Source organism: Podarcis melisellensis (genome assembly GCF_964234715.1).
Source record: "Podarcis melisellensis genome assembly, chromosome: Z".
Classification (NCBI taxonomy): Eukaryota; Metazoa; Chordata; class Lepidosauria; order Squamata; family Lacertidae; genus Podarcis; species Podarcis melisellensis.
In genome coordinates, this window is record NC_138547.1 from 15648832 (window position 1) to 15665871 (window position 17040).

General features: G+C 47.1%; 1 protein-coding gene across 1 annotated transcript in view; it reads right to left on the reverse strand.

Moving 5' to 3' along the window:
• Window positions 1-659: 659 nt before the first annotated feature.
• Window positions 660-17040, reverse strand: part of ASS1 (argininosuccinate synthase 1) — an 82149-nt gene continuing 65768 nt past the window's right edge. The window contains exons 14-15 of the mRNA XM_081896820.1: window positions 2623-2688; window positions 660-1293 (exon numbers count right to left, since the gene is read on the reverse strand). Of these exons, the coding sequence (XP_081752946.1) occupies window positions 1242-1293; window positions 2623-2688 (118 nt within the window). The 3' untranslated portion in view covers window positions 660-1241. The remainder of the gene's footprint in view (window positions 1294-2622; window positions 2689-17040) is intronic.

Genomic DNA, 17040 nt, shown 5'->3' on the forward strand with positions numbered 1-17040 from the left:
CATTATCTTAAAGAATATTGCTTGCAAAAATGTGTACATGAGTCAAACAGACAAATTTGCACTAAAGCATTAATGAATTTTCATGAGGAATTATTTGTTTATTTGAGCGTTGTGGAAAACTGAATTTAAGAACAGAAAAATGAGAAACTGAGAGAACTGGAAATGACTAATCTTTCCACCCCTATTCAGGAACACCTGGAAGGCTACAGATTACTCTCTCTTGGTTTTACACCCTTTCAGCTGTGTGACATCAAGCTCAATATCTGCCGAGCAGGATATAAGTTTTCCTCTAAACACACTTTTGTACCTTGCAGTAGCACAAGCAAATCTAATGCTCATTGGTTTTTCCTTCTATGTTTCAAGCTCTTCTGGAACCAGTTCAAGTCCACAGTTGACGCTGCAATTGGAATATTGAAAAATTCCACATTTCCCCACCACGCAACCTTCTCCATTTTTCTCTATCCTTTTTTACCTTGATTTTTATTTTCAAACTGAAGCATCCCTGTAGGGATGTGTGTGGCGGTGGCCGGGGGGGTTGGGGGGTTGGAGGCAAAAACAAATTGAGAAATTCATTTTAATAAAGGGACTTTTTTTAAAGGGTGAAATTAAAGCAGACCTCGTTGCAATTAATGCAAAGACAAAGAAAGCAATGCTCTTAGTGGTGATCAAAATGGAAGGAATTATTTTATTTCTTCACCTCCCTCAACCACCCCCATTCCATTTTCCCTTTAGTCTCCCCACAGGTGGAGCGATGGGCTTGGGTAGAGTCCAGGGCCCTCTTTCCTTTTGCTGCTTCTTCCCTCCCACCCACAAAAAAAAAGCAAGCCCAATCCAGCATGTCCTTCAGATGCACTTAAACTCGTATGAAAGGACAAAGACTAAAGCTTGGCAAAACAGCTTGGCTGAATAAGTGTGAGGGAAACAGTCAGAAGCAAAAGAGAAAGAAAGGAGGTCCCATTCATTAAGATTCCAGAAATAATGGCACAGATATTTTAATAACATATTCGTGTGCAAACTGACAAGCGTAGTGATGCTCCCGCCTTTCCACCAACCACCTTTTTCTTGATTCCATTTCATTGGTGCCACTAAAAGACTGTAACAAAACCATTGTGGGATCCCTCAAGGCACAGGGAGATGAGTAACTATTACCAATTACTACCGCAATTAGCCCTGAGTGGCACATAGGTGTGTTAGCTGGGTGGGAAAAGAAAAAGCCTGCAGCCCCCACCCCACCCATTATATTATTTCTGCTGTGCTTTGACCTTGCGTTGGAGTCGATGATATTCCTTCAGCCTGGAAACCAACAGAAAGAAAGAGAACGTGAGAGAAATTCATTCTGAATTAAAATTAGTATTGGGCAAAGTTGAGACAAATAAATGAAACGAGTGGGGAGGGGGGGAATAAGTGCAAGGTGATATGTGAGTTTTTCGAAAATTTCCTGTCTGCTGCTGAAAAACTCATCCTTGTATAATTAATTTATCCAAAGGGAATAAAACAGTGTACATTAATGCATAGGACAAAGAAGTTAACAGGCTGCTACTGGGGGCAGGGAGGGGCAAGAGAGCCTATTAGGTAACTGAGAAGGGTGTGTGCAGAGGACAGATTATGTAAAACCCAAAACAAAATAGGTGATTGCGGATAGCATTAATTAGCTGTGCTTTCTATTCCTGGAAGCTGCACTTTCTATTCCTGGAAAGTTCCATTAGCTAAACAGTTAGGGCCATCTGATTCTCTCCTTTATAGAATCCATGACTGTAAGATGAAGGCACACTGCATGCAGAAGTCCAATGAATTAGGGAGAAATGAAGTCTTTTGCAAGGGATGTTAGGTTTCTCTGTATGTAAGGAAATCTTTCGTTATGGGGAGCATGTGATGCCCCCACCATACTCTGAAATGGAAGAACTCAGCCATGCCAGTAGGGGTGGTGGCCATCAAGATTGTTGGGGTGGAATGTAGGGAGACCAAAGAGGTGGAGCCAGAGCCAATGAGAGTTGGAGCCAACTCACTCTAGTTTTGTCCCTATTCTCCTCCCTGTTCCTCCTCTAAGGAGACCCCATGTTCTACATCTGGGCAGGGTAGAAGCCACCACTCTACTTTTCACCCCAGGCTCCATCTCCACTGCTGGGGGACAGATGTCTACAGGGGCCCTGGGACCCATCAAGCTGAGTGGCAAACCATGGGTAGGAAGAGGAGAATTACCAGGTAGGAGACTAGTGGCTGCTAGTCAGTATAACAATACTGAGCTATATTGACAAAGTGGTCTGATTAAGGAGATGACACTGTCCTGGGTTCCTACTTTAATTCAGAACCCTGAGGAACCTTATTTCATTTAAGGTAGGGGGAACTTTATTTCATTTAAGGTAGGGGGTCTTTCGGGGTGTGGCAACCCTATTTTAGGGGAAGGGCTGTTATGCAGAGGCAAATCATGCACTTTGAATGCAGAAGACCCTGGGTTCAATCCCCAACAGCATATCCAGTTGGGGCTAGGAATGCCCCCTACCGGAAACCCTGGATAGCTGCTGCCAGTCAGTACAGACAATATTGAGCTAGATAGACTAATGGTATAAAGCATCTGCCTAGAACAATGGCAGGCTTCTGAAACTATAACGCTTCAATACAAACCGAAGGGAGTTAATGTTGATAAAGCCTGTAGCGTCTGATGGCTCATAATCACCCTGGACATCCATGCTGCAGGAAGGAAAGGCAAAAGAATTATTTGGCGGCTATAATAAAGACAGTAATGCAGTGCCAAGGTTGGCTTTCAGTGGTGGAAAGGCAGGCATCCCGCACAACTTCTAGAGACCAGGATAGGGGTGTCTGTGTGTGTGTGTGTGTGTGTGTGTGAGATCTGTCATGGATGCTTTAGCAGAGCGTCCTCCATTGCAGAGAGATGAACTAGATGCTCCTTGGCATCATTTCCAACTCTGCATTTCTGTGAGATGTTTAAAGAAGGGGCAAGGAGCCCTTTTCAGCCCAAGGGCCACATTCTCTCCTAGGCAACCTTCCAGGGGCCACATGCTAGTGGTGGGCAGCAGCAGAGGCAAAAGTGCACAGAGAAACAAACGTAAATTTTTATTTTGTACACTAGGCTTGTTTCTACACATACCTCTTCTGTATGCTTTATCCATCCAGAGAAGCAAGGGGCACTGGATGTGCATGTGCCATATCTCTGAAGCACATTTCTCCCACTGCAAAGAATCCTGAGAACTGTAGCTTTGGGTCACTTCTCAGGATTCTTTGCAAGTATGGAACATGTTTTAAATGCACTTTAAGTGCATTTCAAGTGCATATGCTGCCAGTTCAAGGACATGTTCCACATGGGCGGGGGGGGGGAGCTCTAAAGGGCCAGTGAGGGTCGTGGCCTCAGGAAGTCTTAGGGCCACATAGAGAGGTTTAGAGCAGGGGTAAGCAAACTTTTTCAGAAAGTCCCTCAGACCTTGTGGGGGGCCAGACTATATTTTGAAAAAAATAATAAAGAACAAATTCCTATGCCCCACAAATTACCCAGAGATGCATTTTAAATAAAAGCACACATTCTACTCATGTAAAAACACCAGGCAGGCCCCACAAATAACCCAGAGATGCATTTTAAATAAAAGGACACATTCTACTCATGTAAAAACACCAGGCAGGCCCCACAAATAACCCAGAGATGCATTTTAAATAAAAGGACACATTCTACTCATGTAAAAACATGCTGATTCCTGGACCGTCCGGGGGCCAGATTTAGAAGGCGATTGGGCCGGATCTGGCCCCCGGGCCTTAGTTTGCCTACCCATGGTTTAGAGGGCTGTAATTGTCCCCTGGGTGCCTGGGGTTTCCCACCCCATCAGTTAAAGAACGCAACCTTGACAACCCAAAATAACATATTTAACACACACACACTCAGACACACATTCCCAAAATGACCCCAGGTGCTGCAGTGCACTGTGGGAGGCAGAATGTGGTTGTCCTGGAGTCCAAGCTGGGTGACAAAGCCCTCTCTGTTTCCTACGTCAGCTGCAGAATCAAAGGCTCTGAGCTTCTGCAGAGAGGGGAGCCCCCTCCATGAGCTTAAGTCCCCTACCTTACCAGTGATCTGTTTCTCTGCAACTTCTATCTCAAAAACCAGGAGCCCCATTAAAGGTGCTCAGAAATACCCCTTTGTTAAACCAAGCACAGTCCCATTATTTAGAAAGCAATAAAAGATACCCTACAATGGCTTGGCACCCCCAAAGTCTCCAAAGCAACCCATTTCCCCTCTCCCCCACCTCCCCACATCACTTCAACTGCAAGGGGATGGTTTGCTTTGCAAAATGTAGGGGAGGGGGTTGTCAGTTTGGGTGTTTCACGCTGGCACCAGCCTCTTAATTTGACCCCATAGCAGATGTTTGAGGTCCAGGGGAAAGCTAGGAATGCAGCTCCCTCTCAAAGTTAAATTTCAAAAAGTCAAAATCTCGACACAAAAGTTGTTGAGTTTTGGGGCAAAGTTGTGGAGCTTTTTTATTTTTGCCCAAAGTTTCTAAATCTCTCTTTTTTTAAAAAAAATCTACACTTCTGACATGGGTTGCCATATGCCTGAATTTTCCTGGACATCTAAGCGTTTTCCTCCTGGGGCACTGTTTCTGGTGGCCGAATCCCGGCTATGTCCGGGAAATTCCGGATGTATGGCAGCCCTAAGGAAATGATATTATGTGTGTATGGTAAGGCTGAAGGCTAAGGGGTGACACCAACCCTAGTCCTACTCAGAGTAGACCCAATGAAGTTAATGGCTATGATGAAGGTCACATTCGCGCCATATATTCAAAGCACTATAATACCACTTTAAGCAGTCATGGCTTCCCCTAAAGGATTCTGGAAGGTGTAGTTTGCTATGGGTGCTGGGAGTTGTTAGTAAACTCCACCCCCCCAAAACAGAGCTACAATTCCCAAAGTTCTACGTGGAGAGGAACTGGTTGTTAAACCACTTCGCTGCTGTTCTACAACTCTGGACGTGCCTGGCCATTGGCCATGGTGGCTGCAGGGGCTGATGGGAGTTGGAGTCCAGCTCAGTTGTTTTTAAGCTTCCCACAGGTACCTGGTTGGCTACTGTGAAAGCAGGTGGCTGGACTAGATTGGCCACTGGCATGATCCAGCAGGCTCTTCTTAGGCTCTTATATCATCATTTCAAATCCTCTCCCATGCAACAACAACAAAAAGACAGCATATTTTCTGCTGAGAAGCCTCCATCAGATCCATTAATAGCAGCAGCTATTCCATCAGACTGCTACAGAGAAGGGAAGAGAAGCAGAACCATTCAATTGGCACAGCTGAGAAATGAGCAGCTTTTGGCCTCTCCTCTCGGACTTTGCCACAGCAGCTGGTCATTAAAGGAACTTGTAACTGAGAACTGGTATAAAACTTTGCTCATTTCCTCCTCCGGCCAATTCATTTTTTTCTTTGATGCTGTGTCTTTTCTTTGTTTAAGAGCATAAGCCTGCGGACAGGGACTGTCTATTTTTAGTGACCTTCTCTGAGAGCCTTTTTTGGCCAAAGAGCAGGATTTAAAATACTGGGTTGTATCCAATAGTGGTCTTACTCAGAGTAGACCAACTGAAATTATTGACCATAACTAATTTAGGTCCATTAATTTCATCGGATCTACTCTGAGCAGAATCCAATTGGTTACACTTCTTTAAATATTCTCTTTAAAAAAATAAAATAAAATGTTCCCTTACATAAAACAAACCTGTAATTAGAAACATGCATTTTAAATACTCTCCTTTGTAAAATAAATAAATACAAATAAATCAGAATACTGAATACTTTGTCATGTAAAAAAAAAAGCAGCAAAATCTGCAGTTGTGTTTTGAGTGCTCCCACATGTGAAAAAACAAAAGCTTGCCTTTAAATGTAGTTTTCAATACTCCGCTGCATTTTAAAAATAATCATAATCACCATCCTATTTTAAGTCTGAAGAGAGGCACATTTTGGCCTCTGCTGCTAGCCAGGGGCTCAAGGGCCACACTGGAAGTTAGCACCTCCAGGGAAAACATCATGGCTAGGGGATAGCCACTTGGCCCCCATCCATCAGTCAATGAAGGACCAGCTAAATGTAAGAAACTTGCAGGCTCATCTCTTCCAGCATTGTTAACTGGATTCAGTGACCAATCCAATGCCCATGATGGGAAGCCAAGAAGTAGGGCTTGAGCACAACAGCAATATTCTTCCCTCAAGCAACTCCCAGCAGCTGGTATCCAGAGGCAATACCGCTTATAATGGTGGATCTGCTCCAACTCTTGATTTCTTCATCCCACTTGTCTACTAGACAGTAGTAAGCCTGCGATCAGAGACGCCTTCATCTTTTAATACCTGCATGGCTCTTAGCAAATAGCAAGGACTTCCTAAGTGTTAAATCATATATTTTTTTTAAAAAAATACATAATGCTTCCTGATGTTAAAAGAAAGAAAATGAAACACAAACTCTTTAATTAGTACAGTAGCAGAGCATGAAGCGTTGCCATAGCTCTCTGGGCCTGATCTGCTAGTTTACAGCAAGCATGGGATCTTTTTTTCCCCTGCTGAGGAATGGCCTTGAATCTTATCAGCTCATTTTGCCTAATCCGCAGATTGTCTCAGCACTAAGAGCCGGGCAAAGGACGTCAAGGGGCTCATTGCAACCATGGCATAATCAGGGGGCTCTAATCACACCCTGTTAATTATTTTAATTGTTAAATATGGAACTGGAAAACAAGGATTGGGGATTAATGGCCATTATAGCTCTTCATTATCCGACACAGCAGTTTCAGTTTCCAGAAGGGGCAGGACAAAAATGGAAACACTGGCAGGGATCGTGATTTTGACAAAGCAATCACCTGAGTAAGGCATTTGCTTTTAATTGAAAGTGCTACATGCTGTTGCTTGCTGCTGCCACCGTGAGATTTTATTGCTTTAAGATATATTCCGAAAGCTGATTTGAGGGTTCAGTCCTTGCATGCACATTCATACACTCACAAGACTGAGGCGCATAAGATCATACACGGTGTGGATAGAGCAGATAAGGAAAGGTTGCATTTTTCCCCTCTCCTAGCAAAAGAACTCAGGAACACCCGATGAAGCTGAATGTTGGTGGTCCACCTGCACATTTTCAGGGGATGAGGTCATGGATTCAGAATAGGTATGGTGGTTGGAGAAGGTATGGTTCCCAGAGCCAGCCCTGGATAGCTCCAGATAAGTCCATCTTGACAGCATGTTTCCAGCCTGAGGAGGTCACGTTGTCCTTCTCTGACTCCAAAAACCTCACCCCCAAAGCCCCAGCAGAACCACGGTCTCCCTGTACCCCTGGAGTAATTGGCAGTTGAAGCAGGCTAGTCCTCTTTAACAGAAGATACATCTCTCAGTGGAGACAGGACAAGCTCCATATAAGGCTCTGTCTGGGGCTGCCTGTTGCTGAAGCAACATTTGAGCTGTGCTCTGTGCTCTGTCCAAGGTCCTGGCCTCCAGCCTCGCTGGATTTGCTTGGGGCCCCAGATGTAGCTGGACTACAACTCCTATGTCCCTGACCTCTGGCTGAGCTGGCTATGGATTATGGGAGTTGGAGTCCCTCAATACAGGGAGGGTCGCACAGTCCCTGATCTATCAAGAGGCATTGCTTTCTGGATGAGTTCCTAACAGGCCGACATAATTACAGGGGTACCTCGGGTTACAGACGCTTCAGGTTACAGACACTTGAGGTTAGAGACTCCGCTAACCCAGAAATAGTACCTCGGGTTAAGAACTTTGCTTCAGGATGAGAAGAGAAATCATGCTCCGGCGGCGTGGCGGCAGCGGGAGGCCCCATTAACTAAAGTGGTACCTCAGGTTAAGAACAGTTTCAGGTTACGAACGGACCTCCAGAACGAATTAAATTCTCAACCTGAGGTACCACTGTATTTTAAAAGAAAACACACTTGGCTTTAATAACTGTGAGAGTAAGACCGTGTATACACCACACATTAATCCACATTGAATCACAAGCTGGGAGAAAGAGGGGTTATACATATATTAAATAAATAATGTTAAAGAACCCCAAGAACTTTGGGAACTGGAGTTTACCCTGCCAGTTCCCAGCACCTGCAACAAACTACAGTTGCCAGGATTCTTCAAGGTGGGTGAGAATTCTGTTTTAAATACCTGTGTATGCATCAAACATTTAATGCACCCCACTCAAAGAATCCGAGAACTGTAGTTTACTCCACAGAGAACTTCAATTCCTAGCAGCCATAATGAACCACAGTTTCCAAGATTCTTTGGGGAGGGTGGTAAACGTGGTTTAAATGTCCATGTCCACACCATACATTCAAAACAATAACCCCTATGAATCCTGGGAACTGTAGTTTACCCCAGAGCTCCAGTTCCCAGCACCCATAATAAACAACAGTTCCCAGGATTATTCAGGATGGATAGGTAAACGTGCTTTGAATGTCCCTGTACATACCATACATATAATCTTCCCCATGAGAATCCTGGGAACTATAGTTTATCCCACACAGAACTTTCATTCCCAGCACGCATAACAAACCACAGTTCTCATTATTCTTCAGGGTGAGCAGGAAGTGCACTTTAAATATCCTTTAAATGTTTGTGTATACATCAAACATTTAAAACAAACATCCTAAAGAATCCGGGGAACTGTTGATTATCCTACACGGAGCTCCCTTTCCAGGCACCCACAACAAACCATAGTTCCCAGCATTCATCAGAGTGGGTGAGAAATGCACTTTAAATGTGCATTTAACATATGCAGTGTATGCCTCAGTATGAAAACCCCAAATGAGCTAGTTTCTTGCCTCTGCAAAGGGGGTGGGGAGAGAGAGACACCCCACACATATAACTCTGTTCATTTTCTAAAAATTGCAAAGAAAAAACAACCCTTTTTTTATTTGGGGGGGGAGAGAGAGAGAGTTTACAATGATGTTACCTCCCCTGACGGGCTGCAGAAAAACCTCTGCGCTTTTATTTTTGCTCAGCCGAGTGGTTCTGACCTGCTCTATAATTACGTTACTTTCTACCTACTGCGCGGAGGCATTTTTGCTGCGATGCACCTCGTTCGGCTCCCTCGCGGGTCCCCGCCATGCCGTCACTCAAACGCTTTTCAAACCAGTGATGTAGAAATCAAAAAAAGGAACAGGGGGAGGGGGGTAATGGGCTAAAGACACACTAGGAGTAAGTGCTCCTGTTTCAAACCCCCCTCTCTTTCACTTTCTCTCTCTTTTTTTACCTCCCATCTTTGGCTCCCCCATAAAAAAACCCCTCTCTCTTTTTAAAAAACGTTATTCATTTAATCTCCACCGCATGAGAATGCAAACGATAATGAAAGGTTGGGGGACGGATTATTAGGAGCTGTTGATTTCAAGAGGGAGGGAGGGAAAGAAGCCGAGATATGGGGGGAAGAGGATAATTTGACATTTACTCTGACTGATCTAAACTGATTTGGGTATATTTATGGCTTATAAAGTGTTTAGAAGGATTGAAAGGGGCTGAGAGGAGGGGTGGGGGGAGTCGTGAGAGAGAGGCAGACAGCAGAATAAAAGAGGGGGAAAGTGCAATGTGGGGAAGAAAAAAATAGATCTGACTTTTAAACAAGACCTTTGCTTAATTTATTTATTTATTATTATTATTATTTTAAAAAACAGCTTAGATGAAGTACTTGCTCCTAAGTTATTCATGGGTTATGTCTGTGGGGAAACTTTCTCTGCCTCCACTTTTAGCACAGGGGGTGTTGACTCCTTGAGTCAGGGAGCTGAGCTGTAGCTTAGGGGTTGAGCAGCTGCTTTGCATGCAGAAGGTCCCAAGTTCAACCCCTAGTGGCACCTCCTGGCAGGGCTGCAAAAGACTCCCATCTGAAATGCAGGTCTTGTTTAAAAGTCAAATCTACAACCTCCTGAAATGTTGAACCAGCTGCCTAGCCCAAGTACTTCAGAGACCGGTGCCACAGGGGAAAGGAAGAACCACAATTCTTACTTGGGTAATGGGTTTGTGGAGACCAGTGGAAACAAGGTACGAAATTTGCGGTAAAGTGTCTCCACGCAGTGCCATGTTGCCAGAAAAAATGTGTTGTCATTTTGAGGGTGGGTGGGGTCTGTCTAGAATGCAAGAGCAAACGGGCCGATTTCTTCAGAAGGAAGGATGGTGAACTTACACGAGCCCAGAAAATCATATCCTACCACTCTAAAACAGTTAATGAAAAGGCTTTGATGGTGGTCCTACTTAGTCAGTTACCAATTTGCCCAAGCTGGCGAAGCCCATACCATCTCTGAAAACCTTATCAAGCCTTGCGTAAATACATAAGGTAAAGGTAAAGGGACCCCCGACCATTAGGTCCAGTCGTGGCCGACTCTGGGGTTGCGGCGCTCATCTCGCTTTACTGGCCGAGGGAGCCGGGGTACAGCTTCTGGGTCATGTGGCTAGCATGACTAAGCTGCTTCTGGTGAACCAGAGCAGTGCACGGAAACGCCGTTTACCTTCCCGCCGGAGCAGTACATATTTATCTACTTGCACTTTTTACGTGCTTTCGAACTGCTAGGCTCACTCCGTTGCGGGGATTCAAACCACCGACCTTCTGATTGGCAAGTCCTAGGCTCTGTGGTTTAACCGACAGCGCCACCCACGTCCCTGCGTAAAGACATAGTTGAAGGTATATTGGATGGAAAAGGTATGACGTTGGTAGGCACAGCTCCTCTGTCAAATAACACAATCTTGTGAAGAATCAGGGACTTAGCGGAGGATGTGAAAGCTACTTTACTCTCACAAATAAAATGTACTGAATTTTAGCTTCAAAGGGATGACTCAATGGATGTGGCCGTGTTAGCAATTCCAACAGTATTTGTGCACTACCATTACTTGGAAGTCTTTTTCAAGAGAATCTGCTTCTCTGCAAGCCGTTACTGACTAAGTTGACATTTTTCAACTTAATAGATGAATTTTTCACATTGAGGGGCATCCCATGGGATAACGAACATGGAAGTAATTAATTTTATCAAACCATGACCTAAGAATACAAGGCTATTCAAAATGTTGTATGTTGTACATGTGGAGTCTGCACACATCTTTACTTCTTCACACAGAAGTAAGGTAGCTTTCTCATGGCAAAACTTTGACTCAACTCTTTGAAATGAGGGCTGAAGTTTCTCATTTCAAAGTCAGATGATCACTTTGCTTTGGGAGACAGGTTGTGTGAGGAGCATTGGCTCATAAAATTGGCATATTTAACAGATTTTTTATTTAAAAAGTTAATGACTTAAGTCTCTCACTTCAAGTTAAAGCAGTACCTTTTTTTTAATGCTAGTGATAAAGTAAAGTGGTACCTCTACTTATGTGCCCCTCTTGTTAATATCCTTTGAGATATGCACACGGCAAACCCAGAAGTATATTTCCGGGTTTCGCTGCACACACATGCACAGTAGCACTCTACCGTGCTGTGCGCATGCTCAGAAGCACTCTATTGTGCCGTGGGCATGCGCAGAACAGGCACCTCCAGTTGCAGAAACCTTGGGATCTGACCAGAGCTCCAGAACGAATCTCATCCACAACCAGAGGTACCACTTTACAAGCCTTTAAAAGAAAATCAGGTTTTGGGCAGAATCAATGAAAATTTGAAATCTAGACAGCTTCCAAATGGTAAAAGAATTTAGAGAAGAACTAGATTCTGCCATGCCTGGAGAAATCTTAAACGAGTTTCACATTCACCTGCTAAGTTTGCTTGATAGTTTCAACTGTTATTTTCTGGAAGTACTCCATTGTCAGGGAACTGCCATCCAAAGAACCGGAGGTGCAAAGGCTCATTGAGGTTGAGAGAGAAGTAGCAGCGGAAGAGGGAACCAGTAGAGGGCGAGCAAGAACTCCAAGGGAAAGTGAGTCGGAGGGATGGCTCAGAGACGCTTCCAGCGAAAACAGTGGGGAGGTCTCAGGACCTCCTATAGGGACACCCACTCCTCGCCGGAAACTGTCACGCCAAGAGTCCAGAAGACGTGTTTCCGTTAAAGAGCTTTTATGTTGGAAACGATTCCGAAAGCAACCACTTTCGGATTCTACTAGCGATTGACGCAGCCATGCTGGAGGGGCTCCGTCACAGGCAGAGGTTTGAAAACCTGATCAAACTCTGAGGGACTTGCATTTTACGCACAAGCAGCTCATCATCCCATCACAGCAATCCGAAAGTCTCCGAAAGCCAGCTTGTGCAGGGAGAAGGCATCATGAGCAACCCAGCCGGAACTGGAGGAGCAGGAGCAGCTGGAGGGGGTCCAAGCCTGGAAGAAAGGTACAGGGCGTTGGAGATCCAGCTGGCGCTGCAAACGGCGAGGCTTGAGGAGAGGAGGGCTCAGGATGCAGAAAAGGGAAAGGAGAAAACCACCCCGCTCGCCAGAAAGGTGCCAGGATTGGTGCAGAAATTCGGGGGGGATCCCAGGAACTATCATGCCTTTAGAACAGAGATGCAATACGCTCTCAACCTGCAGTTTGATGACTTCCCCGACGAGGAATCGCGAGTGGCTTTTGTAATTGGCCATCTCGAATCGGGGGCGAAGGACTGGGTTAGACCCCTGATGGCAGCGAATAATGAGATCCTAAAGGACACGAGGAAGTTTTTTCGTGCCATGGACCTGATGTTTTCCAGCGACATTGAGCAGGGGGTGGTGCGAAGGCAGTTAATGGCTTGCCAGCAGGGAAGCCGATCTGTCCGTGAGTACTGGACTGAGTTTACTATGCTGATTCATAAATTGGGGTGGGACCTATCGGCGGAACCCATCCAGATGCTTTTCGAAGAGGGGCTTTCTTCGGCCGTCAAAGATGAACTTTCCCGGGGGCCCAGGGCGGAGTCTATGGATCAGCTGACCAAATCTGCGCTGTCCATAGGAGCGCGCCAGGAGGCGAGGGCTTTGGAAAAGCGGGAAGGGAAAGGAGACCGTTGGAGGGAGCTCCGCATTCCAGACATTCCAGAGCCACCTTTCCCGCCGGCAGAGCCGATGGAAGTTGGAACAGCGCGGGCGCGCGCAGTTTCAAATCCCAGTGAAGGGCGGAAGAAGGAGGGAAAGAGCGCCAAGAGATGTTATCTCTGCCAACTGCCAGGGCACTTTGCCAGAGTCTGCCCACAAAGAAAGGAATGGCAAGGGATGGCAGGAGCTGTTGGGGAAAAGGAAGAGGAAAGCAAGGAGCAAGTAAAAGCCAACGCCTGGCTGCCACCGTCGGGGCACAGCAGCCAGGCCAAAGAGCAGTGAAAGTGCCCACGCCGGAACCTCCCAGACCTGCTTTAGTGATAGAGGTGTTACTAGAACTGCCAAACGGACACCCACTAAAGATCAAGGCGCTTTTGGATTCAGGCAGCTCCTGTAATTTCATGAGTAAGGAGTTTGCAGCTGAGCACCAGATACAGACCATCCCTTTAAGTAACCCCTTGCAGGTGACTACGATTGACGGCAGAGAGCTGTTGGGGGGAGAAGTTAGCCAACAGACTGTCCCGATGATAATGAGGGTGGCAAGGCACACCGAACGGATAGCGTTTAATGTGGCCACCTTGGGAGGAGCTCCCATCATTTTGGGGATGAGCTGGCTGGCGCTACACGATCCGCTAGTGGGCTGGCATCAGAGGGTGGTCTCCTTTGGGTCAGCGCATTGCCTAGAACACTGCAAGGAGGGGAAGGTTCCGGGAGGAGCCAGAGTCACCCTAGCCGGGATGGAAGTAATGGACAAAGGGAAGGTGCCCCCGCAATACGCAGATCTGAGCAACGTATTCAGCGAAAGGGAAGCAGACAAACTGCCACCGCATAGACCCTTTGACTGTCAAATCAACCTACTCCCTGGGGCCCAACTCCCAGTGGGCAAGCTGTACGCCATGTCAGACAGGGAGATGCAGGAGCTGAGGGAGTTCATTGACAAAAACCTGAAGCGAGGTTTCATCAGAGAGTCCCGAGCGGTGGGGGGCAGCCCAGTGTTTTTTGTGGACAAAAAAAACACAGATAAGCCGAGACTTGTGTGTGACTTTAGGGCCCTGAATGCAGTGTCGGAACCCCTGGCTTTCCCTATGCCCCGAATTGATGACATTTTGACCAGGGTAAGGAAGGGAAAGATTTTTACAAAGCTGGACCTGCGGGGGGCGTACAATCTGATACGCATAAGGAAGGGGGATGAATGGAAGACCACCATGTTCACCCCTTTGGGAGCCTTTGAATACCTCGTTATGCCCTTCGGTCTACAAGGAGGCTCCGCGTGCTTTCAAGCTTTTATTAACCACGTTCTGGGACCTTTGCTCTACAAGAATTGTGTGGCCTTTTTAGACGACGTGTTGGTGTATTCGGAAGATGAGGAGCAGCATGTGAGGGACGTTCGAGAAGTGTTGGGCAGGCTGCAAGCCAACCAGCTGTGGGTGAAACTGGAGAAGTGCCAGTTTCATACCAAGGAGGTGGAATTCCTGGGGTACCGCTTGTCAGACAAGGGATTGGCCATGGATCCAGGCAAGGTCCAAGCGGTACTGGAATGGAAGACACCGAAGACCAAGAAGGATGTGCAAAGATTCTTGGGGTTTGGAAACTTTTATCGGAAGTTCATCAAGAACTTTGCCCACTTGACGGCGCCCATCACCGACTGCCTCAGCAGCAAGAAGAAATTTGTTTGGACGGCAGAGGCGGAGCGAGCATTTGAAGAACTGAAAAGGGCTTTCGCCTCGGAAGAACAACTTCTGCATGTGGATTTACGAAAACCCATGAGAGTGGAAACCGATGCATCCGACCGGGCGGTAGGGGCGGTACTTCTTCAACCGGGGAGGAGTACGTCGGAGTGGAGACCGTGTGCCTTCTTCTCGCGGAAGCTGAATAAATCCGAGAGGAACTACACGGTGTATGACAGGGAACTACTTGCCATTCACGAAGCGTTCCGGAGGTGGAGACATTTATTAATTGGGGCACAACACAAGGTGCAAGTGTGCACCGACCACAAGAATTTAGAGTATTGGAGAACAGCTCGAGTGCTCAACCAACGACAAGTGAGATGGGCACAGGAATTCTCCAAATTCCACTTTGAAATTTGTTATGTGCCAGGCCCAGAAAACGTCAGGGCGGACGCGCTCTCACGCAAACCAGAGTATTGGGAAGGGGAGGGGGCGATCGAAGAGAGACATGTCATCCCTGAGGACCGCTGGGTGTGTGGGGCGGCGCTGGTGGGGCAACGAGAACTGGTAGAGGAAACGGAAAATGATGAATATGCCCAGGATAAGCTCAGAGGTCTCAGGGGGGAGGGCGAGAGCCCCGGAGGTTTTGAGGAAAGAAATGGGGCATTGTATTACAAAGGGGCACTGTATATACCCGAAGGTGAATTGAGGGGGAGAGTACTCAAGCAGTTGCACGATAGCCCCACGGCGGGACATTTTGGGCAACACAAGACCATGTGGTTGGTTACCAGGGAATTTTGGTGGCCCAAGGTGAGGGAAGATGTAAGGGAGTATGTAAGAGGGTGTGACCAATGTCAGCGAGCCAAAGGGGAAAGAAGGGCGCCGGCAGGGTTATTAGAACCATTACCCACACCAGAACGGCCTTGGGAAGCGGTATCAATAGATTTTATGACGGATCTGCCGAAGTCCAAGGGGAAAACAGCCATCATGGTAGTAGTAGACCTGTTAACTAAGATGTGCCACTTTGTAGCATGCTCACATGCAGTCACAGCGGAAGAAACAGCGAAGTTGTTTGTAGAACACATCTTTAGGTTGCACGGGGCTCCCTTGAGGGTGATCTCAGACCGCGGCAAACAATTTACTTCCAGGTTCTGGAGGAAGCTCATGAGCTTGCTGCACGTGGAAGTCAATTTTTCAACTGCCCGGCACCCTGAAACCAACGGGCAGGCGGAAAGAGCAAATGGCATTCTTCAACAATATCTGAGGTGTTATGTCAATGACAGAGAGAACGATTGGGTCGAAAAGTTGGCGCTGGCAGAATTTGCCTACAATAATGCGGAGAATGTGTCCACAGGGATGAGCCCCTTTTTGGCTAATTACGGGTGTCACCCCAGGGCATTTCCAGGGGAAGGAGGGGAGAGATGGAGCGTCCCAGCGGCTGAACATTTTGTAGAAGAGATGGAAGCGATCCATCATCAGCTCCAGCTCAACTTAGAAAGGGCCAAGGCACAATATAAGAAGCAGGCAGACAAGAACAGAAGGGAAGGTGAAACCATAAGGGTGGGGGATCAAGTGTGGCTGTCAACCCAAGGGTTGCCGTTCAAAGGGGGTTGTAAGAAATTGAGGCCCAGAAGATTGGGACCCTTTGAGGTCATTCAGCAGGTCAACCCGGTGGCTTTCAAATTCCGGTTACCCAACCACATGAAATTGCACCCAGTGTTCCACAGGTCGTTACTGTCACCATACAGGGGGGGACGTGAAGGGGAGCACGTCAGGGGACCAGCCTTGGAAGAGAGGGAACGCCGCAACCATGTAGCGGAAATCCTCGATTCCAGGTGGAAGGGAAATCAGGTGGAGTATTTGGTGGCGTGGGAAGGGGAACCGGAGTCAGAAAACACCTGGGTGATTGCAGAGGAAGTCAATGACGAGGTTTTAACAGAAACGTTCCACCAAAGATTCCCGAGGAAACCTCAGCCGGTAGCAAGGTTTAGGAGGGAGTATTTCGGCACCACCGACGAGGAAGAGGAACTGGAAGGGTTCGCGGAGTCGGAGTTGGAAGAGGGAGTGGACTCCGATGACGAAGAGTACCGAGAGACCAGGGACAGCAACAAGTGGAGGGAAGTGTTCGAGACTTCGGAAGATGAGGGAGGTTCTTTCAGGGGTTTTACCTCCTCACCGCCCGTAGGGGAGGAGACGGGAGGGGGTGAAGGGGGCCCTGGAGGGGAGGTGGATGTCAGGGAACTGCCATCCAAAGAACCGGAGGTGCAAAGGCTCATTGAGGTTGAGAGAGAAGTAGCAGCGGAAGAGGGAACCAGTAGAGGGCGAGCAAGAACTCCAAGGGAAAGTGAGTCGGAGGGATGGCTCAGAGACGCTTCCAGCGAAAACAGTGGGGAGGTCTCAGGACCTCCTATAGGGACACCCACTCCTCGCCGGAAACTGTCACG